Here is a 27,269-nt window from a genome sequence, read left to right as displayed (position 1 = left end):
TGTATTAGATATTATAAGTAATATAGATAGGATTTAAAGTATACAGGGGGATATGCATAGGTTATGTGCAAATACGACACTATTGTGTGTATATATATCGCATACACTTGAGCATCCTCAGATTTTGGCATCCCAGGAGGTCCTGTAACCTATGCCAGGTGGATACTGAGAGATAAAATTCATGCACTGGAGGGGGGGGCGTCCCTCAGCCTGGCCTGCCCCCTCTCACAGTCCAGGAGCCCTCGGGGGGGGGGGGGGGGGGAGGCGACCCAGCGATCAGGGGAAGGCGATGCCCCATCACACCTCTGCTGCTGCCACTGCCAGCAGCGCAAGCCTCGGCCGGCCCTGGTTACCTGAGCCTCGGGCGGCCCTGGGCGGCTGGGCAGCCGCCATCCGAGGCTTGCCTGCACCTTGGGCCGGCCCTGGGCGGCTGAGGGGCCAAGGAGACTGGGGGACTCTGGAGGCAGGCCTGGCCTGGCCTTGTGCGCCTGCCACCCCGGCGGGGCTGAGGGGACTGGGCGCCGCCATCTTGTGGCTGTGGGCGTCGCCCTCTTTGAGAGTGTGGCAGTCAATTAGCATATTCCCTCCTTATTGGCTGTGGGCGCCACCATCTTTGAGGGCTTGGCAGTCAATTAGCATATTCCCTCCTTATTGGCTGTGGGCGCCACCATCTTTGAGGGCTTGGCAGTCAATTAGCATATTCCCTCCTTACTGGCTGTGGGCGCTGCCATCTTTGTGGTGGTATGAGGATCAATTAGCATATTCCCTCTTTATTAGATAGGACTAGGGGCCCATTGCAGGAAGATTCCTGCAAGAACAGGGCTTCCGCGGGGCAGGCGGGGCGGGCAGGGGCCCCGACTGCCCTGCCCGCCCCGCCCCACCCTGCCCGCCACCGCTGCCGGCCCTGCCTACCCCGCCCTGCCCGCCGCCGCCCCCGCCACCACCACTCGCCCCACTGCCACAGCTGCCTGCCCCGTCCACCCCGCCTGCTGCCACCGCAGCCACCCGCCCTGCCCGCGCAGCCACCTTGCTTTCTGCTTTCTTCAGTCTTCACTCCTCTCTCCCTCAGCGTATGCAAATTAACCACCATCTTTGTTGGGTTAATTTGCATACTCAATCTGATTGGCTGTGGGCGCAACGAAGGTACGGTCAATTAGCATTTTTCTCTTTTATTAGTGTAGATTGCAGTCTAAAGAGCGAGCAATTCCCTCATCCGGTCCCTCTCCATTGGTAGGTGCCTCCACCTCTGCTAACTTAATCCCAATGGTGAGGAGCCGACTCCTTTCGCCGGGCCGCCATGAGCAAATGTTCCTTAATGCTGTGTGCCTGAGGTCCCCCACAGCTCTCTGGCTCTTCTCTCCGGACACAGAACTGACGACAGGAGCTACTGCCACATGTGCTTAAACGGGCACCTCCCAGCCTGGCTCAGGTGAGGAAGGGCCTGTCGGCTGCACTGAGGCACTGTTCAACCTGCACCGAAAGGACCACGAGGCACCAGAGTGAAAGTGTGTCCTTTCTGGAGGGGCCAGAGGCCCGTCGCCAGGACCCGCTGTCCTGTGCCTCTCCACTGTCTCAGGTTTGGGAAGCTCTCGCTCATCAGCCTTCCCTGGGCCACGCCTCTTCCCTCGAAAGGCAGTGATGGGGAGAGGGAAGGAGGCTGGGGGAAGGGCAGGAAGAGTGGCAGAAAGCTCTGGGTGGGGGAGGGGACAGAGGGCCCCGTAAGGTGGCACCTGGAGGATGAACCTTGTCCAGGCTGAGCCTCCGGTCCAGCTGCACCCCGGAAGCACAGGGAGGGCAGGAGCAAGGCAGAGCGGCAGGAAGAAGGGGTCGGGAGAAACTAAGGCACTGGGGGCAACTGAAACACCACATTTGCCCCCCTACAAACAGATGAGTGAGTGTGTGTGTGTGGGGGGGTAATGAGTCCCTATAACCACCATGCAGGGGTTCCTAAAAGTGCCCACAGGCTCAGAGAGGAAAGTCAGCTGCTGGTGACATTGTGAGCAGCAAAGGGCAAGGAAGAGAACGGAGCTGTGGAGCGGGGACCCCCTCCCTCTACCCCACTTTTACCTTCCGGCTTGGTGTCAGCTCAGGGCAGGCTTTCATCCTATCATATCCAAAACCCTCACCACACACAGGCGCTTTGTGAAACAAGCCTTCCAGTCTTGTTCCGGCCTTTCTGGCTCCAGCCAAACAGGGGTCTGCTGAGGTGCCCGCCGCCCCCATCGCCCCATCCCCTCAGGTTCCCCCCAGAGGACTGACCTCAGCAGGGGACACTCTCCGGGCTTGGAAAAGGGGGACTTCGCCGGTGTGGGGAGTGGGGCTGGAGGGTCTGCTGCGAGCCACCCCATCATTAACATGCTGCCCGTGGGTGAGTTCACATGCAGAAGCTGGGTCTGCAGTCCAGCTGGCCCGGGCCTCCGCAAAGGCCCTTGGTGTGCAGTGGCCTGATTTAAGGCCCAGGGCTCCCTTTATTTTCCTCTGGGAACTGTGGAGGTGAATTTAAAAAGGCCCGAGAGCCGGGCCAGCACGCAGGGGCTCTGGCAAGCCCTCTCTTCCTCCAGTGCCCACTCCCTCGCTCCTGGCCCTGCTCTGCTCTGGAAACTGGGCACTAGCTGTACCCCATCCCTAAGTCTGTTTTCTCTCTCCTTCCTTTTTTTTTTTAACATTCGGTGCCTCTTGAGAGTAATCCCAGGGATGAGGTAACACTGGGATATGGACCCCAAGTGTCGGTGGGGAGATCTCCTCGGGGTCATCCCTTAGGAAGGGTAGCCCTGTTGGCGAGAGCCACTCCAAGGCCATGCGGGGAAGCCATGACAGTCTCCACAGCTGCCATTCTAGCCGGAGACGAACAGATCCATCACCCTCTGTGAAAAACTAACTGCCAGGGGCCTTCGCTGGCACCTCTGTGAAAGGCCAGGGACTGTGGGGGAAAGAGCAGCGTAGAGTCAGGCCAAACTGTGTTCAATTCCTGGCTTGTCCTCTAGCCCCAGGGCCCTGGATTACTTACTTAACTCCCCTGAGCCCCCGTGTCCTCCCGGTAAAATAGCCGTAATAATTCCCGCCTCAGAAAATGTGGGCTGTTAAAGGCTGGTGATAACACACGGGAAGGGCCTAGGACACTGTCGGAAAATGAATGGGACACACACACACACACACACACACACACACACACACGGTGGGGCAAAAGTAGGTTTACAGTTGTGAGTACGCAAAACACGGTTTATTCTTGTACTATGATTTATTAATTATTGTATTATTTTCCATACAAACAACTGTAAACCTACTTCTGCCCCACCCTGCATATATATCTGTGATCTTATCCAGCTCAAACTGGGAGACCTTCTACGACAACCTAACCTCTCAGAGCCTCAGTTTCCTCATCTGTAACACTGGGGGGGGGGGGCAATCACAGGTACCTTGTTGGGCTCAGACAATGTAAGAAAAGTACCTCGCACAGTATCAGGCACCTAGTAGGGCTAACTAGATGTTATGTTTTCTTCCATCCTTCCTAGACCAAATGGGAAGATCTAATTTCTATGAACCCAGCAGGACTAATTTCCTTTTTTTTCAATCCTCACCTGAAGACAGGTTTTCATTGATTAATTTAAAGAAAGAGAAAGGGAACATCAACAGGAGAGAGAAACATTGACGGGGGTGGGGGGGTTGGGAGATTCAACCCACATCCTAGGTATGTGCCCTGACCAGGAATTGAGCCACAATGTTTTGGGGTACAGGATGATGCTCCAACCAACTGAGCCATGAGGCCAGGGCTAATGAGCTTTCTTTTCATTGGCCCAGTGGTTGTGGAGGTCTCTATGTCCTTTTGCAGAACCCAGACACACTTCCCAAAGACATCCCCATTGCACAACTCCAGGGGGCACCATCCCATAGAACACAGAAATAATGTGGGTTGTTTTTCCCTAAAACTGCCCCTTCAAGGAAGAAACGCATTCAAAAAGATGGCCCACAGGCTGTTTAGGCCAAGGGTAACAAGCCGCTGAACAGGGTGACCACAAGTGAGGAAATCAATTGCTGCAGAGGGGAGTAGCCGTCCCCCCGCTAGGGAAATAACTGGGCTGAATTACACAACAGCTTTGGGCTCTCGGTAATCTCGATCCATTAAACCCTTGTTGCTGGCCAGGAGGCAATGCCCAGGAGGAAGGGGTTAGCCCAACACACTAATAGGATCAGCCCTTCAATCCCATGAAGGTAATTATGGCCACATCCTTCCCCACCTGCGCTGAGTAAACCCACAGATCCCCAGTCGGCCTGGGGCTTTCCGAGGCAGCACCAGCTCCACAGACACCCCAGGAAGCCAACGGCTACGCCTCCCAGAGTGACAAAGCCTCTGAGCTCCGTGGGCACTGGCCTCCCAGCCTCTATCCCCCCTCGGCAGACCTTGCTCACCTTCGGCCAGATGCCGGACCGCATCTGCTAGGTCTACTTGTGGTCGAGAGGGGCATGAGTGCATCAGAGACGAGGGTAGAGAAAGGGGAATGGCACCGGACCAATTATGTCACCACGGGGCCCACGTCATCTGGCCCTATCCCCTGAGGACCACACTGACCCTGTCAGTTCTTATATGGCCAGTCGGCCCATATTCATTTCCATTCTGGTGTATGCTGGGGAAGGAAGGGCAGGGGAGAGAAACCAGGAATAAAGCACAGGGCAGCAAACTGAGGGATGCCTAACGAAGGTCAGAACCTGGGGTCAGAGACGCGGGCTGTCCCAGCTACAGTTGGCCATGGCATCACTTGGCCCCACTTCAAAGGGCTCCTTGCCAGTGCCTTGGGCAGGGGCAGGAATGAGCGTCCATCCCCAACCCCCATACAGGGATGCACCCTGTAGTCTGCCTGTTGCCCTGATTTCTTTCTTCTTCCCCATTTACAGGGTCCGGACAGCGCTCTCCACGCTTCAGGGACACACAGAACACGGGGCATCCATGGCATCCAACGATCTGGCCCACTGAAATGCAAGCTAGGGGAGACCAAAGCCACACGTCAACCTCCGTCTCTCCCGCCCTGCCCTGCGGACAGGTGAGCCTGCTGGCCTCCCCTACTGGCATCAGGGGGGAGTGCCGAGACGCTACAGGTAGAATGTGGTGGGTACTCCAAGCCCCATGGATAGCCTCAGCTTACCTACCACACCAGGGGCCAGACAGAGGCAAATGCTGTGGAGATGACGTCGAGTGGTTCTAAAGCCACCTAGTTCCTGGCGTGCCCCCACAGAACCTACGCTGAGCCCAACAGCTGCAGCACCAACACTGGCGGTGCCGCCTTCCAATCACACAATCACAGGCCATAGCAACGCGTGGGACTCCCTTGGGGGGTCTCCGACTCCACTATAAGCTCCTACAATTACCACATCCACCCAGCTGGAAACTTGTGAATGGGCCATCTAGTGGGTTTCTGGGATTTCTAGTGGAGTAAGAAGTTACAGAAGCCAAGAACCCGGAAGTTTCCTTCCCCCATAATATTACTGGGGGCATATTGTGTATGAGGCACTGGGATAGGCACCATCTAAGAACCTGGTCCAACTCTCTGTTGCTACCAGTGCTCTTCCCCTCTTCCCCCCTTCCCACGCCCTCCCAAACGCCTCTGCAAGCCTTTTACGAGTGGGGACCATGGTGAGCTGGACAGCTGAGCAGGTCAATACAACCGTTATCTTCAAAGCACTTTATATAAACATTCACCAGGTAATCCACACAGCACCCAGAGAGCTATCACAGCCTCACTTTACAGAAGTATGCACAAGGAGTGGGCACCAGAGCCGTCCAGCAAACAGACCAGACCTCACAGAGCAGCCCACGTCGTCCACCCTACCCACCAGAGTGAGCAGAATGGGTTTTTCTCACGATCCCCCCACCTTCTACTCACCTACCAGCATTTCCCAGCTGGTTCAACCAAGAATGTTTCTGTCATTTCTTCCTCTTTCCAAAGAACAACAACATCAGCAACCACAACAACAGCACATGGCGTTGCTCTGAGTAGATGACTTCATTCCTCTGCCGCGGCCCGACCTCCCAGACTCCAGCAGCCATGACAGTGACGGCCTGCTGTTCCGACTGGCGCTGTTCCCAGGATAAGGAGACATCCACCTGCAGGTGTTTACTCGCACTGCAGGGGAGGTCTAATCAAACCCACACAGTCTGCCAGGCCAGCGGCTGCTATAGGAATAAGATGGGAAACTGAGGCAGGCTCATGATCATCCGGAGACGGGTTGTGGTCCCCAAGTGCTTTCCTGGCCCAGGGACAGGGCACTGAGTCTATAAGGGGCATGCAAATATCGCGACAGACTGAACTACCCCCGGGGAACGTTGCTTGGGATGAGAGAAGTGAGCTCCAAAAGGTAGGCTCTAACAACAACAGATGGCCGTGTTCTGCCTTCTGTGAGGTCCAAGTAACTGCAAGCTTTGTTTGGCTCAATAGAGTAGGAATGTTTAAGGCCAGAGCTGAAAGGCTTGGGACAAAAAAAAGAGGCTGAAATGGCAAAGGAAAAGACTAAATGAGCCCTCAGCTCTTTAAATAAATCCTGAACATATGGCTAACGACTTTCCATTTGAAGAGGTGCCAAATGACTGGCCTACCTGGGGCACATACATCTCAATCCAGATCTTTATGGAGGGTGGTCTCCACTCAGGGGGACAGAGGAAGTTTCAGAGTACCAGCCCCACCCCCCATTTTGAGGTAATTCCACAGAATTTAATGTAATCCAACCTAATCCCATGACACAGAAGAAAGCCAAGAGGAAGTGATGTGTTTAGTGGAAAAGGGGATGAGAGACGGACCTGTATAGCTCAGTGGTTGAGCGTCAAACCTATGAACCAGGAGGTCACAGTTTGATTCCGGGTTGGGGCACATGCCCAGGTTGCAGACTCCATTCTGGGTTCTGAGGGAGAGGGGGTGCAGGGGGCACGGGGGGATGGCGTGCAGGAGGGGGCCAGATTGATGAGTCTCTCTCATCATTGATGTTTCTACCCCCCCCCCCCCGCCCTCTTCCTCTCTGGAATCAATAAAAACATTTTTTTCTTTTCTTCTTCTTTTTTTTTTTTTTTTTAAAGAAAAGGTGATGCCCTAGCTGGTTTGGCTTGGTGGATAGAGCATCGGCCTGAGAACTGAAGAGTTCCAGGTTCGATTCCAGTCAATGGCACATGCCCTGGTTTCGGGCTCGATCCCCAGTAGGGGGCGTCCAGGAGGCAGCCGATCAATGATTCTCTCCCATCATTGATGTTTCTATCTCTCTCTTCTTCGCTGAAATAAATTTAAAAAAAAATTTTTTTTTAAAAGGTGATGAGAAAAAGAAAGAAGATAAAATGAAGATCACAGCCCCACAGAGAGAATCACACCAGATTCAGGGAAAGAATCTAGGCAAGGCATTAAGCTGACATTATTACATTAACGTAGGAAAACGAGTGGCAGAGAGACAGGAAGTGGGATGACTGGAGCCCTCATCTGCCACTCCGTCTTATCAGGGGCAAAGACCCTGCTGCAATCAGTCCTGGATCGCTCTGGCAGCTGAGAGCCAACCAGTTCCCTGAGTCAGACAAACCACCCTCACCGCAGCCCTTCAAGACTTCCCACAGGGGGAGAGGGTCTGCGGCCCAGCCCTTATCCACTGACTATCCACATGCAATGGAAGGGGACACACTCCCCGCGGCACAGAAGCTGAAGCCAAAACGAGCTGACAACTCCAAAGGCAAGACGTCTGCAAAGGGAAGGGGCTGGTTGGCAGTCGGGCACCTTAGAATACAGAATCCCTGGCCTCCGTGAGCTCAGAGCCTCAACCAGCCCTGCTTTGGCTGCAGGACCAGGCCCAGTTCCTGCAGGAGACACAGGGACAGGCTGGGGTCAGAGTTATTGAGGCCACAGACCCTGCTGGACCATTTCGGGGTGACAGAGGACCGAAGAGACAGACGTCCCCCATTCCAGGACATTTCACGGCCTTGAATAAGCTCAGACATACTCAGGTGAAATTCGAGTCTTCCTCGCGTATGACCTGAATTCCAGCTTTGTCATTTATCAGTTACTAGAGGCCCAGTGCATGATTGAATCATGCACGTGTAGGGTCCCCTACACGCTTTCGCTTTTCACGGTGGAGCTGGGTGCCTGTCCGCTGGTGCCGGAGCAGACAGGCACCCAGCTCCCCCACTTTTGATGGTCCGTGGCCGCTGAGGGGGGCTACCCTGCTGTTGAGAGACACAGGGGGCGGGACTTTCGCCCCCTGCGCCTCTCAACGGCCGCTGAGGGGGGCTGCCGCGGACACCTGGCTACCCTGCCGTTGAGAGGCGCAGCTGGGTGTCCGCAGCAGGCCCCCTCAGCGGCCGTGGATCTGGCCGTTGAGAGGCACAGGGGGCGGGAGTCCCGCCCCCTGCGCCTCTCAACAGCAGGGTAGCCCCCCTCAGTGGCAGCGGATCCGTGCCTCTCAATGGCTGGATAGGCCACCCCGAGTCCTGCCCCTCAGCCTCCCGCCGCCCAATCGTGGGCATAGCGGAGTGATGGTAATTTACATGTTACTCTATTATTAAAAAGGATGTGACCTTAGGTAACGATTTGAGCTTACTGAGCTTCTCTCTCTGTAAAATGGGGGTGAGATGCCTGAATGGTATGGCTCAATGGTTAAGTGTTGAACTGTGAACCAGGAGGTCACGGTTTGATTCCCGGTCAGGACACTTGCCTGGGTTGTAGGCTCGATCCCCAGTGTGGGACGTGCAGGAGGCAGCTGATCAATGAGTCTCTCATCATTGATGCTTCTATCTCTTTCTCCCTCTCCCTTCTTCTCTGAATTCAATATATATATTTTTAATAGCGGTAAGACTACCTACCCATCTCGCCCGAGTTATGAGGTTTGGAGAGAATGTGTGGAGAGTGCCTAGCAGAGAGCGTGGCATATAGCAGGTCCTCAGGCGATGCTATTATCACTGTTAGATGATATTATCATGTGCTCAGGAGAAAAGATTTCTCACCGGGTAACTCACAACTCTAAGAAGGGACACTGGCCACCCTGTGCCCTCGGTACAGCCCCTTCACCATTCCTGGTGGATCTGGCTTTTGTGGCGACCTGCCACTCCAGGTCTGTGAGCCTTGTAAGCAAACAACTCCCCGAGAGGCAGAGGAACTTCCTCTGGGAGCCACGGGCCCCTCGGCCAGGCACATGACAGCCCGGGTATTGGTTTTAACGCAGGCTCTTGTCAAGAGGAAACTTCGTGGCTAACAGCCCAAACATGACTGCACAGCACCTCCCCAGGAAGCCTCGTTCGACAGCTCTCAAATAAGCTGTTCCGAAGAGGAACTCCTCTCACTGCTGCCAAGGCAGTGCCCCCTCCCAGCCCTCCAGCCGGCTGCTCCAGGAGCCCAGGGGCCAGGGCAGAAGCAGCAGCAAAACACAGACAGCTCAGATGCCAGCCTGCCAGAGTCAGGGCTGGTACACAGGCATCACCACCACCACCACCGCCCCCCCCCCTACCATCCCCCCAAAGAGGCCCTCGGTCTAATTCCCTTTCCTAGGCCCGCCTTCCTCAGGTCAGAAATTTTCAAGGCAGCCTCAGGCAATTTTGCTTCTCTGCTGGGGTGGGGGGTGGGGCGGGGAAGGGGGCGATAGGAAAGCTTGGAAATGATGGGGTCTGGGCTCCTTCTCCAGGGCACTGGAGAGAAAGCCCGAGCCAGGTTTCCACAGGATTCTGTGCTTTGGGAAACAGGGAAACAAACCCAAGAGCCAGACAGATTCAGAAATGCAAGCAGCATGTGAATGTGAGGCATTGTTATGACTGTCATTTGCGCGAGCGCAGCGGGGAGGAGGTCACTAATCCTTTGCGGGTCAGGAGCTGATCTGCAGCAGAGCTCTGAGCAGATGTGCGCCCCATTCACGCGGACACACATGCACACGCATGCCACCCAGCCACGGGCCCTGACCTTCACCCAAAGGTGCTGGCCGCGCAGGGGAAGGAGCAGATGGAGCGGCTGGGCTTGGCAGGACTGCCACCCAGGGGGTCGAGCTTGGCCCCTTTGATGTAGAAAAACACCAAAGCAGAATGAACCCTCACCAGAGAGCTCCTGGAGTGGGGGTGGGGTGGGGGGGGAGAGAAAAGGTTGGAGGGGGAGGAGGAGGTGTGACCCAAGGGGATACAGAGGTCAGAGGCTGGAAGCCTCCAGGGCAAGATCTTGGGGTTCAAGGCATTATCCTTGTCTGCTCCCCCAACCTCCCACCCCCCAACCCCCCATATGACTGATACCCAGGAATTCGAGCCAAGCTGCCGCTTAAAAATGCCCTTGACCCATGGCATCCAGTGTCCAGAGCCAGATCCTGGTCTCACCTGCCTCCCCCAGCCCCTGCCTCCTGCCTCAGGGCTAGGAGAGTGGCACGAAAGAGGGAGAGGGTCCCCCTGAAGTGGTGGGGAGAGCGCAGTCCATCTCCTGTCCTCTTCAGGGGGCAGCAGGGCCCTCCCCCACATCCCTGAGCGCGCGGGGGAAGGGGCCTCCACGCAGGGGTGGGAAGGTGTGCAGGGCTTCAGCCGCCTAAGCAAGGTGCAGTGGGAGGTGGGGGTGGGGCGCTCAGCCCCCAAATGTACCAGAGATCAGGTACACATCTCCCCAGCGGCGGCGCTGGAGCAATCACAAGATCGCGGCAGATTTGGGAGCCAGGGGGTGGAGGAGATGAGGAGGTTTGCTTTTTCTTTTTCGGGAGGGTGCGGGGTAGAGGTGGGGTGGTGATGAGGCTGGCAGGAAAGACTGCGGAGCCGGGGTTTACAGCTCCTTCTCCACAGGGCCCCCCCACATATCTGCACACACACTCTCCCTTCCCGCCCACCCCACCCCACCCCCACCCCCACCCCGAAACACACACCCGTCTCAGGACGTCCCTGGGGGTGGCCAACTCTGGCCCCAAGGACTTTGCCAAAATGGCCTTTCTGCTTCAGCAAGGACAGGAGCAGCAGCCAGTCGGGGAGCGGAGGCAGCCCCCCACAAAGGCTCTCCCCTCTTCCCGAGGGCTGGGGAGTGGTCGCTTACACAACAGGTGGGAGCGGGGTGACACAGCTCTCCCGGCCGCGTCGGCCCGCCGCCCGCCTCCCACCCGCCTCCAGTCCGCTCCGGGGACCCCACCTGCGGCCGATCGTGGGGGTCCCACGCCGCTTCCCCGCCTCCCGGCCCGCCGGGCACTTGGCCGGCCGTGCCCGCCGCCCCCCCTCCCCCCGCCCGCGCCGGGCTCCCCACCCCAGCCCGGCACCTGGGGCCCGGGGGCCGTCGGGGCGCCTCGCGGGCGCGGGGCCATCCCCGCCCGCCCCGCCCGCGCGCACGTACTGCTGTAGAGGGTGTCGATCCAGGAGAGGCGCGGCAGGCCCGGGTGGCTCAGCGGCTCCATGCCCGCGGCTCCGCGCGGCGGCGGCGGCGGCGGCAGCTCGGTCAGATCGGAAACCCGACCCTCATCGCACAACAAAGGCGGGAGGGCGCGGGCGGAGGGCCGGCGGGCCGGCGGGGCGCCGGGCGGGGTGGCCAGTCCTGGAGGCCGAAGTTGCCGAGCGCGGGGCGGAGGCGGGGGGACGCAGGGAAACAGGTAGCAGGGAGGAGCGAGCCGGAGCCGCCGGGAGGGCGGGCGGGGGCGGGCGGGCGAGCGCCCCCCGGAGCCCTGCCGGCCACTGCGGCCGCGGCGAGCCCGCTGCGGATCCCGAAGCCTGGTCCCCGCGACCCGCGCGCCAACTAGCAACTTGCGCGGGGCTGCGCGGCGCCCAGGGGCGGGGGCCGGAGGCCGCGGCCAATCTGCGCGCGGCTCCCGCGCCCCCTCCCCCGCCGCCGCAGCGCGCCTCCGGACCCGGCGGGGTGTGGGGAGCAGCCCCCGTCCCCACCAACGCCCGGACGGAGGAGCGGCCCCGCGGGGGCTCCGGGCTGCGGCGCAGGCCCAGGCTCCTTCCCCTCCCCTCGCTCGGCTCAGCCGAGGCTAGCCACCCGCAGACGAGGTGTCACGGGGAGACCTAGGCGCCCGCAGGGGTGACATCACCTGCCACCCCGGGATCTCTAAGCGCAGTTTCTGGGGCCGGTGCGGCTGCCAGGCCCCGCCCCGAGGCAGGCCTGGGAGGCGGCGCCGACCCGGCTCCGGTCCTGCCGGCCTGCGGGCGGCTTTGGCGGCCCTGGGACTCCTCGCGTCCAAACCTCCACAGCGCCTCCTGCAGTGAAACACCCTTGCCCTAAACGCCGGGCGGTCCCAGCCCTGCACTCCAGGGGGCGGCCGCTGGAGGGAGACCGGAGGCTGGGGCTCAGTGAGCGGCTGTGGAGGGCAAACCAGGGTACAGGAGAGGCCGGGGTCTCCGCTGGGCCCCCTCCAGGACCCTCCTCTGGGGATTTCTGGTGCATACAAATCGAGGGGAGTCTGGGATCAAGATGCCTCTGACGACAGAACCTTCAGAAACAAAATCCCTCCCGAAGACCCCATGAAAGCAGTTAAGAGGTGTGTGTGTGGCGGGTGTGTGTGTGTGTAAGGGGGGAGCTTTATGCCTGTCCCCTGAGTGCTGGTTCTATGCGACCCAAGGCAACTTGGGTTCTGCAGGCCTCCTTGGGCCAAAGGACTCAGGAGAAGGCACTGCAGGGGCAGGGGCGGCCTCGGGTGGTCCAGAGCAGCCGGGGCGGAAGCTCCTGGACCCTCGGGAGGGAGGCAGTGGCACCTGCGCTGGGCCGGTTATGCTGTTTTTACCTCAGATAGTGAGGGTTCTGAGGATGGAGGCGACCTTCTCCACCCCCACCCCCACCCCCAGCCCCAAGCAAAGCTGGGACCCAGCTCTACAGCCAGGCCTACAAGATGAGGCTCCCGTGGCCTCTGTGGGGGACAGTGTTGTCAGCATCCACGCGCATGGGGGAGCGGGTCCTCATCGTTCCAAACAACTGTAGGCCTATTGCCGCTTCTTTTTTTGTTTTGTTAAGCCTCGCCAGAGGACATTTTCCCATTGATTTTTAGAGAGAGTGGAAGGGAGGGGGAGAAGCAGAGAGAAACATCTACGTGAGAGAGACACATGGATTGGATGCCTCCTGTATGTGACCCCGACCATGGCCAGGGATCAAGCCTGCAACCGAGGTACGTGCCCTTGTCAGTCCGAGAGCTGGCTCTCTATCCACTGAGCCACACCGGCCAGGGCCCTACTTTTCCTTAAGGGGTGAGGCAGGCCCTCACCAGGATGCCGAAAGGAAGCCTGCACCAGCCCCTGCAGCTGCTTGGGTAGCGCCCTCCAGAGGTGCCCCAGGGCAGATGGTGGCCATAGGCTCACAGAGGATCTGCAAACCCCTGGGAGAGGCAGTGGAAGATGCTCTGGGTTGTGGAAAGCCCCACAGGTAGCCGCACTGGAACTGTGAGGTAACACTGCCCCTCCCTGCTTCCACGTGGCTCTCCCCCTCGTGGCCCCTCCCTGCTCAGCTGTCACCCTCCACCATTCCTGCGTTGCACACAAGACTGGTTGGACCAAGCAGGCACCTAGAGCTTGGCAGAAAGGGGGGGCGGGGAGAGGGGCGCATACATCGCCAATGAGATGCTCCAGAAACAGAGCCAGGATGGGAGAGGAAGCGAATGGGCTCTAAGAGGAACCAGAGGGAGGAGGGTGATCGGGGAGCAGCAGGGAGGGGCCCAGGACCTCTCTTCTTCTCACATGGAACTCTCTGAAGGCACAGAACCCAGAAGAAAGATGGAAGCCGCAGCACTGCCCCCTTCTCCACCTCCCCCCTCCCCTCCCCCCCCCCACCACCACCAGGGCCGCCTCGCCCTCTCTCCACCTCGCCACATGCTGCAAGGATTTTCCTATGGCCACATCCGGGCACTGACTGTGAGCAGGCCGTGGATGTATGTTTCTGCGTGAGTCACCTACATTTGCATACATTTTACATTTTTATCTACAAAAGGCTTGAACAAGCTATTTTCAGCATTTCTGAAGCTAGAATGTTACAGTTGCTCTCCTTAACGATGCCATAGTTTGCTTTTTTCCTCACTCTGCCCAATTCTGTCTTGGACCTCCCACTCCAGAACTCATTTCAGCGGGGAGAGAGAGAGAGAGAGAGGAATCATAGAGGCAATAAGGAGGAACCCCTCTAATAATTAGCAGAGGAGGCCTACCGTGCACTTGGCCTGGCTCTTAGTGTTTTGTTTACAAGGTCATATCACTGTGAACCCCAGTATCTCAGTTGCCTCCATTTTCCAGATGAGAAAACTGAGGCACTGAGCAGCTAAGTAACCCACCCAGACAGGAAGTGGAGGGCTGGGACCCAGACCATGGCGCCGTCTGCTCATGCTCTTACCTGCCATCCATGCTGCCTCCCCCTGTCAGTTGACTGGCAAAAGCAGAGTGGCAAAGGCCCCGGGAAATCTTTGCTGGCCCCCGGGTTAGAGACCACCTTCCAGGAAGCCCATCCAGCCCGCGTCCAGCCCCAACACACGTGTCACACAGACGTGTCCCAGGAAAGGGCAGTTACTTCATGCCTTGACGCCATCACTGGATGGCTTTCAGTAGACGCTAACACCACACGGCTTGACTCTAACCGTGGCTATGGAGACACGTGTGGGGGCCTCTGAGCCCCACGGTGATGTCAGACTGGAGCAGAAGCCTCCAGAAATCCGGCACTGAGGGCAGGGAGGAGATTGGGGGAGACCCGGTCCACATCTTAGGGAGGGAGGAGTTAGAAGAGTCACTTTCACTGGCATTTTGCCAACGGTGGAGTGCATGGCCAGCAACCCCAATCTGTCAGAGCAGCAGGGGGGTGTGCTCCTGTGGGCAGGAGGCCCTGATTCAGCTAAGTGCAGGCCTGTCCCTGCACCCCAGGGCACTGAATCAGCACCCATCACAAGGTGTCCTCCAAGCCCGCACCCACCACCCGCTGTCCAGTCCTTTGAACACTCCCCCCCCCCTTCCCCAGCGCTCCCTCTCGCCGTGCACGCGGGCGGTCCCGAACTCCCCACCTCCCCGGGTGACCGCCCTGCTCCTGCCTCGCCACCAGGTTTAAGGGAGATTTACGGAAGGGCAGGTTGTCTTGCCAGGAGCGCTGCTGCTGGGGGCCTGAGTGGGAAGAAGCGTTGTCCCATTCTGAAGGTCAGCGGCCTCGCACCGGATTTCCGGGGCTGTGCTACTCATTGCCTCTCCGACAACCCACTCCTGTTTCTATCGGCCACCTGACCGGGATGGGAACTGGTGGCTGTGCGTAGCCTCCAAACTGGCTATTCCCGCATTTCTTCCCTCCTCACGGTTAGCAACCCAGCTCCCCTGAGCAAACAGGAAGGCCTGGGAGTCCCTGCTCCCTCGATCCCCCGGAGGTCGCTGCTGGTGAAAAGGCTGCCCATTTGCCGGGAGCTCCAGCGGGCAGGGGCTGGGTGTTACTGGCGGCCAGGGCGGGTGCAGCCCTTTGCATTCAAATTGACAAACAAAGGACAGACTGTGACAGCCAAAGAACCGAGTGTGTTCCCCTCCCTGGCAGATCAGCTCTTTGAAAGCTGGGGCTACACCTTTTCTCACGGGGTCTACACCACACTCGGCCCAGTGGATGAATGAGGCTCAGGTAGACCTCCAAAGCCGCCGTAACCACACGGTGCCCCCCGGTCAGCTTTCTGTCAGAAGCACACAGATTGGCATTCAATTATAAATGTTGAATAAGTAAAATGAACAACAGCTAACACTTATTTATTGAGTGCTTTTTAAGTGCCATATTGCTCTACGCGCTTCCCATAAATTAGCTCACTTAATCCTCATAATAAACCCACGAGACATGCACCACTATCCTCTCCATTCCACAGCAGCGGAAAGGCACGCCACTGGCCAGGCGGTGGTGACCTTGGAAATGAACCCAGATTCTGGATCCAGAGTCCACACGTGTAAGCTGTACGGGGCTGCAGTGAGTGAACAATGAAGAAAGAGAATGAAGTTAAGACTCGGGGAGAAAGAAATCGGGGCTACAGGAGAAACGCGAGGCAGAACCCCCGGGGCCGCCAATGACGAAGCAAAAGGAGAGCTGGCTCCCAAAGAAACCACAGCCACTACACAGGGCAGGTGACCCTGGGCACGAGCTACCTGCAGCCAATCTACACCCTCCTGCTTCTATGCCCTGGGCCAGCCCCCGTTTTCACATCTGTAGGTGGGCAGCCAGGAGGGTCGGAGAGATGACTTCCAGGCTTCCTACCAGCCCTAGAGGACCATACACTTCGCTTCCGAGCAGACCCTGGGGTGGCCTGTCCCTGCTCCTGGCTTCATTTCCTTCACCTTGGTCCAGTGAAGTGGCGTTGACTGTTCTAGAATTCACTCGCACCTGTGGGGCCTGGAGAGAAGAGAATTCCCCAGGCTCCCACTGAGTCACCTCGGAGGGAGAAGCCTTGGCCTAAGAGTTCTGTCCTTGGCCCTCTTCCCACCTGCCTCTTCCCAGCCTCCTCGCTGGTCCAGCGGGCAGTGAGGCCTGCAGGCAGCACAGACGAGCGCACAGCCCTCCCCAGCTACTCATTTCTCTATCCAAGTCGTGTGTCAGCTTGAGTCATGGGGAAGCTCGGCCGCTCTGGCAAGAGGTAAACCCGAGAACGGCAGACACCCCCTGGCTGCCTCCCTCGGCCCGGAGGAGGCTCGGGGACACCCAGGTCCCTGTAGCCACGACGCGCCTCACCCACACCCACGTTCCTCGGGGGGGGTGTGGAAGCCCTGCTCCCATGACCAGGGCCCACGGTGAGGCCAGCATTCCGGACAGAGGAGCTGCCTCAGGTTAACGAAGCAAGCTGCAGTTTCAGGAGGGCCTCGTGCCAAGCCCCGGCTAACATGGCCCTGACCCAACACGGCTCAGGTTGCACCACCCAGGGGTCAGCAGGGGAGGTTTCCTAGAGAGTAGATCAGAGGGCTCAACCGTAGGGTCCCGAGCCCCTTCCTACGTTACTTACCACAGCATCCCCATCAGCTTTTGGAAAGAGGCCAGTAGAAGAGGCGGAAGGATTCTCTTAAGTCCCAAAAGCCCAGAGACAAAGTTCAATGGCTCCGGCTGGTCAGCTCCGAGCAAAGCAGGGTCATATCCAGCTGGGGTCAGGGCTCACCGGCTGGCCCTCTGCCCTCCCGTGGCCAGCATTCCCCTGAAGCTGGCTGTGCTCCTCGCTCTTTCGGCCAGAGTTCTGCAGACGCGTCCCACCCCTGCGCTGCTCTGCCAGGAGCTCTGACGCCACTCACCAGGCTGGCCCCGGCCCCGTCAGGGCCAGGAGTGGCCACAGGGGCTGAGGGCGGGCTTGCCAAGGAGACTGGCTCCAAAGGTGGCAGCTCAACATTCATGCAGGCTAGGAGAAAGGAGCATCACAGCCTCGCCAGTGGTGCTCGCTATTAGTGCCGTCTTGCTTTGGGATTGCCGTGTTCAAGTTCGTGGGTGTGCGGCCCTGTCTCTTTAAGGACCAGGCCTCTTTAAGGCAAGTTCCCTCTGCAGTCACTCCCGCTACCAGCGCTCCTGCGGCAGACAGCGGGGGCTCCCGAGCGCCACCTGGTGGCCCAGGAGAGCAGCACCTCGGCCACCAGGAGCAGCCCAGCTAAGAGGCCTGGAAAAAGTCTGCACTAAAATCTGAGCTTCGCCCACCGATTGATTCTACCCAGGGCTGTGGGTTTCCCTGGTGAGCAGCAAGGCTCGGGAAGTCAGGAGGGACTCCATTTGGGGTCAGGAGACAGCAGGGGCCCCCATGAGTGACCAGAAAAGAAAAACCATCCCACTGGACAAAACCTTCCCTAAGATATTCTCAAATGGGGGGATTTTTCCCAGTCTCCCGGCTTGCCAGCTGCAGGATCTGAAGCACCGCTCTACGTATGTACCCTGTCCCCATAAACACTGGAACAGTGCTTCTCAATTAGGGGAGGGGTAGTGGGTATTGCCCCACTAGGAAGTATTAGAAAAATGGGTAGGAGCGTTTTAAAGCCAGAGTTGTTAAAATATCCTGCAATAATATGCAGAACTGTCCCAAAGAACGTCTGTCCCCAAATGGCAACAGTGTTAACAACACAGGTGATGGGGAACGGAGGGTGGTGCTATGGCAAGCTCATACGCCCTGTGCTTCTTTTCCTCATCAGTCTGCCTTTCGTGTCCTCCCTAGATTTTACCTTTATAATCCTACAGGGAGTGGTCCGGCCCAGGCCGCCTTCAGAGAGGATGCCAGTGGCCCTGGCAGCGCCCCCCAGAAGCTCGGCACATACCTGCACCCGGCCTGCGTTGGGTCATCCTGACACTTGGGAGGGAGAGGCAGGCAGACTCAGATGGCGAGGGAGCAGCGGACCGTCTCTGAGAAGAAATCACAGAAGACCAGCCACCCACTTCCCCCAAGGGTCCTTCCTACATGAATGACCTAACTTCGCCCGGCGCCCTGTCGCCGGGCTGTCCCGCCGCGTGCATCTTTTACATAAGGCACTTTCAGATTCTGGTCATGACACTTGGTGACTCCTAATTTCCCCTTCTGCAAGGCCATCGCGCCCTATCCTGGGCTGGTCGGCTCAGTCTCGTGAGCACAGTCTGGTGCCAGCGGCTGACGTGAGAAACCAACACATGTGACGTGTGTCCTCATGAAGGGAGCGTGGGGAAGAATGAAACTCTGGCTGCGGCGGTCAGTGAAAGCTGCACAGTGGTCACATGGGAGCTGGGTCTGTTGCCTGGAGCAGCCCCGGGCTCACCGGCCGATAGCACAGCTAGAAGGATCAATTGGAGGGAAAAGTTTCCCAGCAGCTCCCAGAAACTAGACAGCACGTTCTAAAACACATCTGGCCGGTCGCTCCCTTCTAAGACCCATCGGCGGCTTCCCACGGCTGTCAGAACAAGCACCCACAGCTTCTTGTGGCACACTAGGCCCCGAGGCCTGGCCCCTGCACCTCCTTCCAGCTTCCTCTGGCACATTCCCCTCCTTGCTCTCTTTTTTTAAATTAATTTTAAAAAATATATTGTTACTGATTTCAGAGAGGAAGAGAGAGGGAGAGAGAGAGAGAGAGAGAAACATCAATGACGGGAGAGAATCATCGACTGGCGGCCTCATTGATTGGCTGCCTCCTGCACGCCTCACTCTGGGGATCGAGCCCGCAACCCAAGCATGTGCCCTGACTGGGAACTGAGCTGTGACCTCCTGGTTCACGGGTCGACGTTCAAGCACTGAGCCACGCTGGCCCAGCCTCCTCCTTGCTGTCTTGCTTTTTCCAGAACTTTTGCACACGTTGATATCTCTGGCTAAAATGCTCCAGCCCCCACACTCTGCCTGGATATCTCCTGCTCTTCCTTCTGGTCTTAACTTGAATGTCACTTCTGCTATGAAGCTTTCCTCAACCACCAGACCAGGGAGGCCTGCATTTCAGATGACCCAGTCCTCTTGTAAGCCACTCAATGCCCGCCTCTTCTGCTAGACAGAGAACTGCAAGGGGTTAGGAACCACATCTCTCTCGTTCACCGCTGTAACCCCAGAACCTTGAAACAGTGATTCAATCACCAAATGAGCAAATGAATGACTAAATAACCAAATATAGTTATGGTTACGAAGAGCCTGGAAGGAGGGAGGACAGATGATGCTTTAGCCGGCCCAGCTTCCGACTGGGAAAGAACTGTCTGGGCTGGTTAGGGCATCATGTCGAGAATGACCACACTCTGGAAGGACTCAGAAAACAACAACAGGGTCACAGAATCAGATTTGGGGCAGGAGAACTGCTGCTCCAATTAATCCTCTCCCTGCTCGCACAGAATCCCAACTGAAAGCTCCCTAATGCACAGGGCTCCCGTGCCAAGCGCCAGCATCCGATGCTGCACTCTTTTTTACCCAATCAGACGCCACCCTGGAAGCGGAATAGAAACCCAGAAACGGCTCAGCCCGCGAAGGGAACTTGGGTCTCAATTCTCAGAGCACTTCTCTCCCAGGCCTGTCCCAATTACGTTTGTGTTTAGAGGAGGGAAGCAAACGGTGGCTCTCCCCTGGGAAAAAAGCAGTTTCTGGGTGGGTGCCTGCCCTGCGTCTCCTGCTGCCTGGGAGGGTGCGGATGCTGGGACGCTGAGAAAGAGGCTTCTGGAAGGCGCAGCCACGCCGACCTCCCCATCTCAGCCAGCGGCAGGCTGAAGCTGTCACTCATGGACTCCCAGGGGTGACTCTGATGCCCCTCCCAGCAGCGATGGGAAATCTTGCTTTCAGCTTACTGACGGGAGAAATACGATGAAAACTGCTTCTGGGGACTCTGTCATCCCAAGGACCTAGCTTGAGAGGGTCTGCAGACTGCCAGACAGACAGACAGACAGACAGGGCGTGGGCAGACCTCTGTGGCTGCTGCTTGCACTGAGCCACGGTGACCACTGGGCAGGCACCGCACCAGACTCAGCTGGTCTGCCGGGCACCTGCAACAAGGGAAGAGGCTCCTTTTCATTTCCCCGTCACTGAGACAAGGAGACAAATAAGATTGGATTTGTTGGGCCTTGGGTCCGTGATGGTCCAGAAAATCACCCTAGGCCACTGGGGCCAGTAACCCAGAGGGTTAGTCCCCTAAGCCACCTGCCAGGTTCCCACCTGCTGCCCAGGAAGATACTGGCATAGTTAATCCTCTCAGGGTTCTCCTCCCCTAAAGTGCAGGGACACGGCGGTCGGAGGGAGTGGCTGGCAATGACGGGCAGAGGGATAATAAAGGTGATAGCAACGAACACGTACTTAGTGCTTCCCATGCCGGGGCTGATCTGAGGACTCTGCACGTATGAAATCACTGAATTAAATTCTCCCAGGAACCCAAGTGCTCCAGAATCCATGTCTCAGCCCCTCAACACTCCACGGCCTCTCTCCACAGAAGGGAAAGAGAACGAAGTGGAGCACACCCTCCATCCAGGGTCTAGCTCTGCCACCAACTCGCTGTGTGACCTGGTGGGACTTCCTTTCCCTCTCTGGGCCTTGGTTTGCTCACTCTGAGATGGAGGCATGACGGTCATCCTGTCTACGATTCCCGAGAGGAAGACAGATAACCAGGAAATAGCTGACAAGGGAGGGAAGACGCGTTCCTCTTTCCCACACGCCAGGTGCCAATGTTTCAGGAAGGGCATTGGGCTTCGAGGCTAGCAAAGTCACTCCTTCGCTCATCGGACTTGCCCTGAACATTTATAAAACAAGGTGCCTTCCTTTGCCTACGATGCTCCTGATCGTGGCTGGAAAACATGCCCCCCTCTCCCAGCTCGGGTTTGACCGGCAGCCGAGGGGAGGACACGGCGGCCTCCTCAGGGGTTTCCCGGCTCTCCCTGCAGGTGCGGTGTTTCAGCCTGGACGTTTGCCAAGCCTGGGCGGCCGCCTGTTCAGATAGGTGGTATCGAAGGTCGCTATGCCCCTGACCTGTATTCTGCTGCATCGAAACGGAATGAACTGGAACCGGTAGAAAAGGTTGAGAACAGCACATCTTGAAGGACCCCCAAATAGCTGCTTCCATGACGAATCCCTATGCCAAGTGTTCCCTTAAAGTGAAAGGCCTGAAGGACATGCCCGCAGAAGAGAGACTTTCTCCCCTCACGTCCAACCTGAGCCAGCTGCTCGTCAAAGATGGTCGCCAGGACAACACCCCTGGCGTCACTTCTGCCTCTCCTACCAGGAGTGTCCACCGTGGAGAAGGACCGCGCACAGTGCCCGCGGCATCTCCTTTAGATGAAGCCACTCTTTCTGAATTAAAAGCCGTCTTGAGCCCAGCCGGCATGGCTTACTGGCTGAGTCTCGACCTATGAACCAGGAAGTCACGGTTCAATTCCGATTGTTTGGGGCACATGCCAGGTGGGCTTGATCCCCAGCAAACGGGGGTGGGGGGTGGGCAGAATAGGGGCCTGCAGGAGGCAGCCAATCAGTGATTCTCTCTCATCATTGATGTTTCTCTCCCTCTCCCTCTCCCTTTCTTTCTGAAATCAATAAAAACATATACATTTTAAAAACCATCTTGAACAGCATCCTAAGTAAAAGCCAAATATTGAAACTGGAAGTTAAGACTGATCCGCCAATCATGGGTGGAATGATGGTCCAAACTGAAGAGAATTATGTTGATATGTCTGCAAAAAACAAGATTCAGAAGCTGAGCACGGTTATGCGGGGGGAGGGGGTTTTCTGAAAAGTGTTGATTTTCTGTCAGCAACAATAAAATGCTTCCTGAATAGGAAAACAAAAACAAAAAAAGACATGCCCAGAAGTCATCAAGAAGCCAGGCAGTGCCTGGTGTGGGTCCAGAAAGCGGCCTTCCCCTGTGTGCTACGGGGGAAGGGGACTGGTCATCACTCCCACACTGAGTTGATAACCAAATGCTTCCTGGAGGAAGTGCCATTTGAACTGGGACCTGGAAGGACACCTAACATTTAATTTGCAAAAACGGTAGGGTGGGGAGGCAGGGCACTGGGGTGTGGGGGAGAAGCATAAGCAAGTACACAGAGGCAAAATGGGGGTGAAGAGGGGAACCAGAATGAATGGCTGGAGGAGAAGGTCCTTTTGGGGACTGGGGAAGACAGCAGACTATTGCTAACAGAACACGTGGCCTCAGCATGAACTCAGGGGCTCAACAGAATCTGCAGCTTTTCTTAGCCCTGTCCTTATAAAGAAGTCTTTCTGGGACACCTTCTCCCCCAACCCCCACCCCCGTGCAACACCCACAAAGGTTAGGACCCACTTCCCCTTCTGGTGAGTTTGCAGGGCCAAGGCATCCAGGACTGAAAGCCCTTCGGTCAGCGTGTCCCTGGCGTCCATCCTTCTGTTCCACGCACTGTGTTCAGCACGTTACTTTTCCTCTCAGCCTTTTCTTTTTCTTTTTCTTTTTTTTTACAGAGAGGAAGGGAGAGGGGATAGAGAGTTAGAAACATTGATGAGAGAGAAACATTGATCAGCTGCCTCCTGCACGCCCCCCACTGGGGATACATGCCCTTGACCGGAATCGAACCCAGGACCTTTCAGTCCGCAGGCCGACGCTCTATCCACTGAGCCAAACCGGTTTCGGCTCAGCCTTTTCTTTCCAGCTTTATTGAGATACAACTGACCAATGACATTGTGTAAGCTTAAGATATTGGACACGATGATCTGATACAAGTAGGTATTGTGAAATGATTGCAGTAAGATTAGTTAACACATCCAATGCATCCATGATTCACGTAGTTACTTTCTGTGTGTGTGATGAGAACATGTAAGAGCTACTCTCTGAGGAAATTTCAAGTACACAGTAGAAAATTTCAAGTATACAATTTCAACTGGTGAGCTGCAAGAATTTTTACAACACGTAATACCTAACCATTTAGTCAGGGACACTGACCTCTTTTCCCTGAGATTGCTAAATAAAAAAAAAAATGACAACAGCCAACACAACATCTGGTGTGAATGAATCAAAATTATACCTTTAATTTTTCTTTTTGTCGGATCTGCAAAAAATATATTTTTTGGTGTGCCGCAGAATTTCAGTAATTAGTTTATGTGTGCTGGGAGATGAAAAAGATCGAAAATCACCGCAATAGAGTATTGTTAACTATACTCACCATGCTGTACATCAGATTCCCAGAACTCATTCATCTTACACCTGAAAAGTTTGTGCCCTTTGACCAACATGTCCCCGTCCCCCACCCTAACCCCAGAACCATCAATCTCCTCTCCGTTTTGACGTCACTCTGATTTTTAACACATGACCGCTCTGTGTGGAAGACACGATCCTTGTTCCCGCTTTACAGCAGAGGCTCCAGGTCACATCTCCAGTAAGTGAGAGAGTCAAGTTCACACTCAGATTTGACTGGGTCCCAGAGCCGAAGTTCCCCAACCACGATTATGAACTGAATGTGTATGTCTCCCCAAAACTCGCAGATGGAAGCCCTAACCCTCGATGTGACGGTATGTGGAGGTAAGGGCTTTGGGAGGCGATTAAGCTTAGATGAGGTCACGAGGGTGGGTACCCAGGATGGGATTAGTGCCCTTATAAGAAGAGGAAGAGTCCTGAGCTCTCTCTCTGCCATGGGAGGACACAGCAAGAAGGGGGCCAACGACAAGCCAGAAAGGGTGCCCTCATCAAGCACCCGACCATGCCGGCACCTCGATCGGGGACCTCTCAGCCTGCAGAACCGTGAGAAATAGATGTCTACTGCTGAAGCCACCCAGTCTAAGGTATTTTGCTATCGCAGCCTGAGCTCAGACACCTACCCATCCACCGCTCACGGCACTGCAGAGAGCATCCGGGCCTTTGGCATCACGAGGTTCTTCACCGGCAAGGGAGCCGAGTCCCCGCGCACACCAGGTAGCACTGGCGTCGGATACCAATACGAGTTTCTCTGCACAGCTCTCAACGCTACCTCCAGGGCACGTGTCGGGCAAAGAGGGCACAGGATGCGTCCCTACCCTCCTCCTCCTCAACTAGAGTCTGACAAGCTCTGGAGTCTTTCCATGCCTCCGTGGGCCTGGGGCCCGAACCTGGAGGGTCCCCGGTGGTTGCCAATGCTGCAAGAGCGACCCAGCCCCTGGGCATGTCTCTGACAAAAGCGGCCCTGCCTGGCCCAGGTTCAGCCAAGTATTGAAGGACCACGTGAAGGGAAATTATTCCTTAGCTAACCGCTCAGGGGAATGCAGAAAAAGAGTTGGGGCCGGGGCCCCATCTCATGCTCCGGGGCAGTGGTCGGCAAACTCATTAGTCAACAGAGCCAAATATCAACGGTACAACGATTGAAATCTCTTCTGAGAGCCAAATTTTTTAAACTTAAACTTCTTCTAACGCCACTTCTTCAACATAGACTCGCCCAGGCCGTGGTATTTTGTGGAAGAGCCACACTCGAGGGGCCAAAGAGCCGCCTGTGGCTCGCGCGCCGCGGTTTGCCGACCACGGCTCCGGGGGCAGGGGGAATGGCTGGGGGTTGGAGCTGCAGCAGCCTCAGCTTCGCGCTGAATGACTTCAAACTTCTCCCCCTGCCCTTCCACCCCTCCCAGGGCGGTCCCCACGCCCGGTTTCTAGTCCGACAGGTCGCAGACAGGAAGACATGGTCCCTTTGCCTCCTGGTCCCTCCCGAGTCTCCAGCCCTAGGGACCCCCTGAGGTCTTAGCCATGCCTCACAGGAAACCTGGTTCCCCACCCTAACCCTCCTCTCAGGGCCCCGAATCTTCTAGACAGCTCATTGCCCAGCCCCCACGGGCTGCACTGGGCTGTTTTCCCAGGTTCCTACTTCTAGCTGATGATGCAAGTGTCTTTCCTCCAGGAAGCCACACACTGTCACATGAGAACAGCTACAGGTCACCAGCATGGGGGGGGGGGGGGTGCAGAAAGAGTCCCCTTGCCTGGACCCCGGAGCCTTGGGTGGTGTCTCCCCACTCCCTGCAGCCAACACAGGGATCCTGGGACCACCCAGGGAGCCCAGCGCGGGCACCGATGAGATCATGACTTGGTTGTCAGTCTCCCCAGAGGATAATCCCTTGTGCAGGGGACCCTTGCACGTGGGCTCTATGCCAGGCAGCCCAAAGCAGGAGGCAGTAGCGACCACGCCACACAGGCCAGGAAGGACCCAGTGCCTCCTCTTCCTAGTGGGGCCAGCCAGACCTGGCTCCAGCCCACTCCGCCGCTTAGATCTCCGGCTCTTGGGGCAGATGCGCCCACTGGCTGTTGGAGAGAGCCATGCTGGCGGCCACAGAGACAGGAACCTTCGCCGCTGCCCCACCAGAACCTGCGCCCGGGGGGGGGGGGGGGGGGGGGTTCGTTCTTTGGGGGCCGTGGGGAAGCTGAGCTGGTTTGCCCTGGGGCTGCTTTGGGAAAAGGGACCCTGGCTGCCGCCCAGCACAACTAGCCTCAGAGGAGGAAGCAGCCACACAGACGCCCGGCCCTCGAGCTCCTGGCCCCCCGCTGCTCTCCTGGAGGCCGCACTTGGAGCCGCACACGCAAGCAGCCCGCACTTCCTACAAAGACCACTGACCCCACCGTTCGTACCTGTGGGCACATCCAGCCAGGCAGCACTTCTGCTGATTTCTAGGGTGGTTTCCAGGACCGAAAAGGAAGAGGTTCTGTCTTGCCGAGGAGAACGTGGTCCCAGACACCCACCGTAGCTGGCTCCCCACCTGGCCTGCCTGCTCCAGCCGGCACAGGCCGGGGCTGGGTCCCCAGGACAGGCTCTCTCTCCTCTCAGACCCTCGTCCTCCGGAGGGAGCTGGTGAAGGGGTGGAAGCTTCGATCAGGTGTGGTCAGGACCGCAGGACCTTATTCTGAGAAGCAAAAGTCCTCTCCAGCTCTGCGTGCAGGGGAGAACGGGGAAACAGGTGAACCGTGCCACGGTCCTGCCAAGCACACCCACGCGGCTGGCTCAGGAGCCACCCTGCAGTGGGCACCCTGTCATTGGCTCACGTGTACGCCTTTCTCATGTCATCAGAAGGCAGCACAGAAGGTGAAGCGTATCGGCTGTTGAGGTGTGTTTTTGAAAACTATACCTTGATTCAGGTTTTTTTTTTTTCTGTTGTGAAAGTAATAACGCCACAATAAAAACAAATTTCAGACCGTAAAACAGTAAAATGAGACCACCGTGATGAGCATTTTCCAGCCCTTTCTGGCTGATCATCAAAGCAGCTCTCCACATGGTGCTGGGGAATTTCTCAGCTGCGGATTCTTGGCCAGGCCAGCTTCACTCTCCCCTCAACCCCCAGTCCTGTGACCTCCAGACCTCCAGCTTCCCTCTGCCCCAACCCCCCCAACCCCCACCCCCGTCCTGTCACCTCCAGCTTCCCTCTCTCCCCCATCCTGTGGCCTCCAGCAAGGCAAATGCTAACTAGATGAGCTATGACCTTTCTTCACTCAGGGTCTGCTTGGCCCCAAACACAAAGACGAGCCCCCGGAGGGAAACGCTAGCCCCTCACAATCCAGGTAAATGTGTGGGGCGCCTGGGGGAGGGAGGAGCAGGACCTGCCCATCAGAGCGGTCCAGGCACACCGGAGGTAAGTCCCACCTGCAGCGTCCTCAGAAGGAAGCCGAGAACTCTCCTGCCAGGGCCTCAGGCCTCTTCCTTCCTCTGTCGGGCGGGCGACAGCTTCGAGGTGAGAAGGAAGTCTTGGTCAGGGCAACCCACCTTGTGGCGGGTGGGCTGTGTCAGTGACATCAGCCCTTTAGCCATGGAAACGGGAGGAGGAGGGGAGAGAGGTCCAGGGAGAACTGTAGCGAGAAAGTTAGGTTTGAGTTCACTGCACAAGCCAACCCCTGACAGGCCAAGGGGAGTGGAAGGCTGGGCTTGCCATTCCCGTCTTAGGAAGGCAGGAGGGAGAAGTCCTTTCCAGACGCTGCCACATCGTGGCACAGGCAGGAAATGCCAATGTTTGCACAGTGCCCTCGGGTCAGGGGACAAAGCTGT

At 57.1% G+C, this 27,269-nt stretch overlaps 1 protein-coding gene across 2 annotated transcripts in view; it reads right to left on the bottom strand.

Annotated features, from left to right (window-relative positions):
- The window catches only part of ABR (ABR activator of RhoGEF and GTPase), a 187,868-nt gene that overhangs the window by 132,228 nt on the left and 28,371 nt on the right, over positions 1-27,269 (bottom strand). Inside the window, exon 1 of one of the 2 annotated variants that reach the window (XM_079798864.1) lies at positions 11,295-11,985. The exons of the other annotated variant lie outside the window; for it this stretch is intronic. Within the exon in view, the coding sequence (XP_079654990.1) occupies positions 11,295-11,355 (61 nt within the window). The 5' untranslated portion in view covers positions 11,356-11,985. Of the gene's footprint in view, positions 1-11,294; positions 11,986-27,269 lie in introns of those variants that run through there. 2 annotated transcript variants of the gene reach the window in all.

This window comes from Cnephaeus nilssonii (assembly GCF_951640355.1).
Source record: "Cnephaeus nilssonii genome assembly, chromosome: 19".
Classification (NCBI taxonomy): domain Eukaryota; kingdom Metazoa; phylum Chordata; class Mammalia; order Chiroptera; family Vespertilionidae; genus Cnephaeus; species Cnephaeus nilssonii.
Note: the sequence above shows the minus strand (reverse complement) of the source record. Positions and strands in the feature narration are given on the sequence as shown.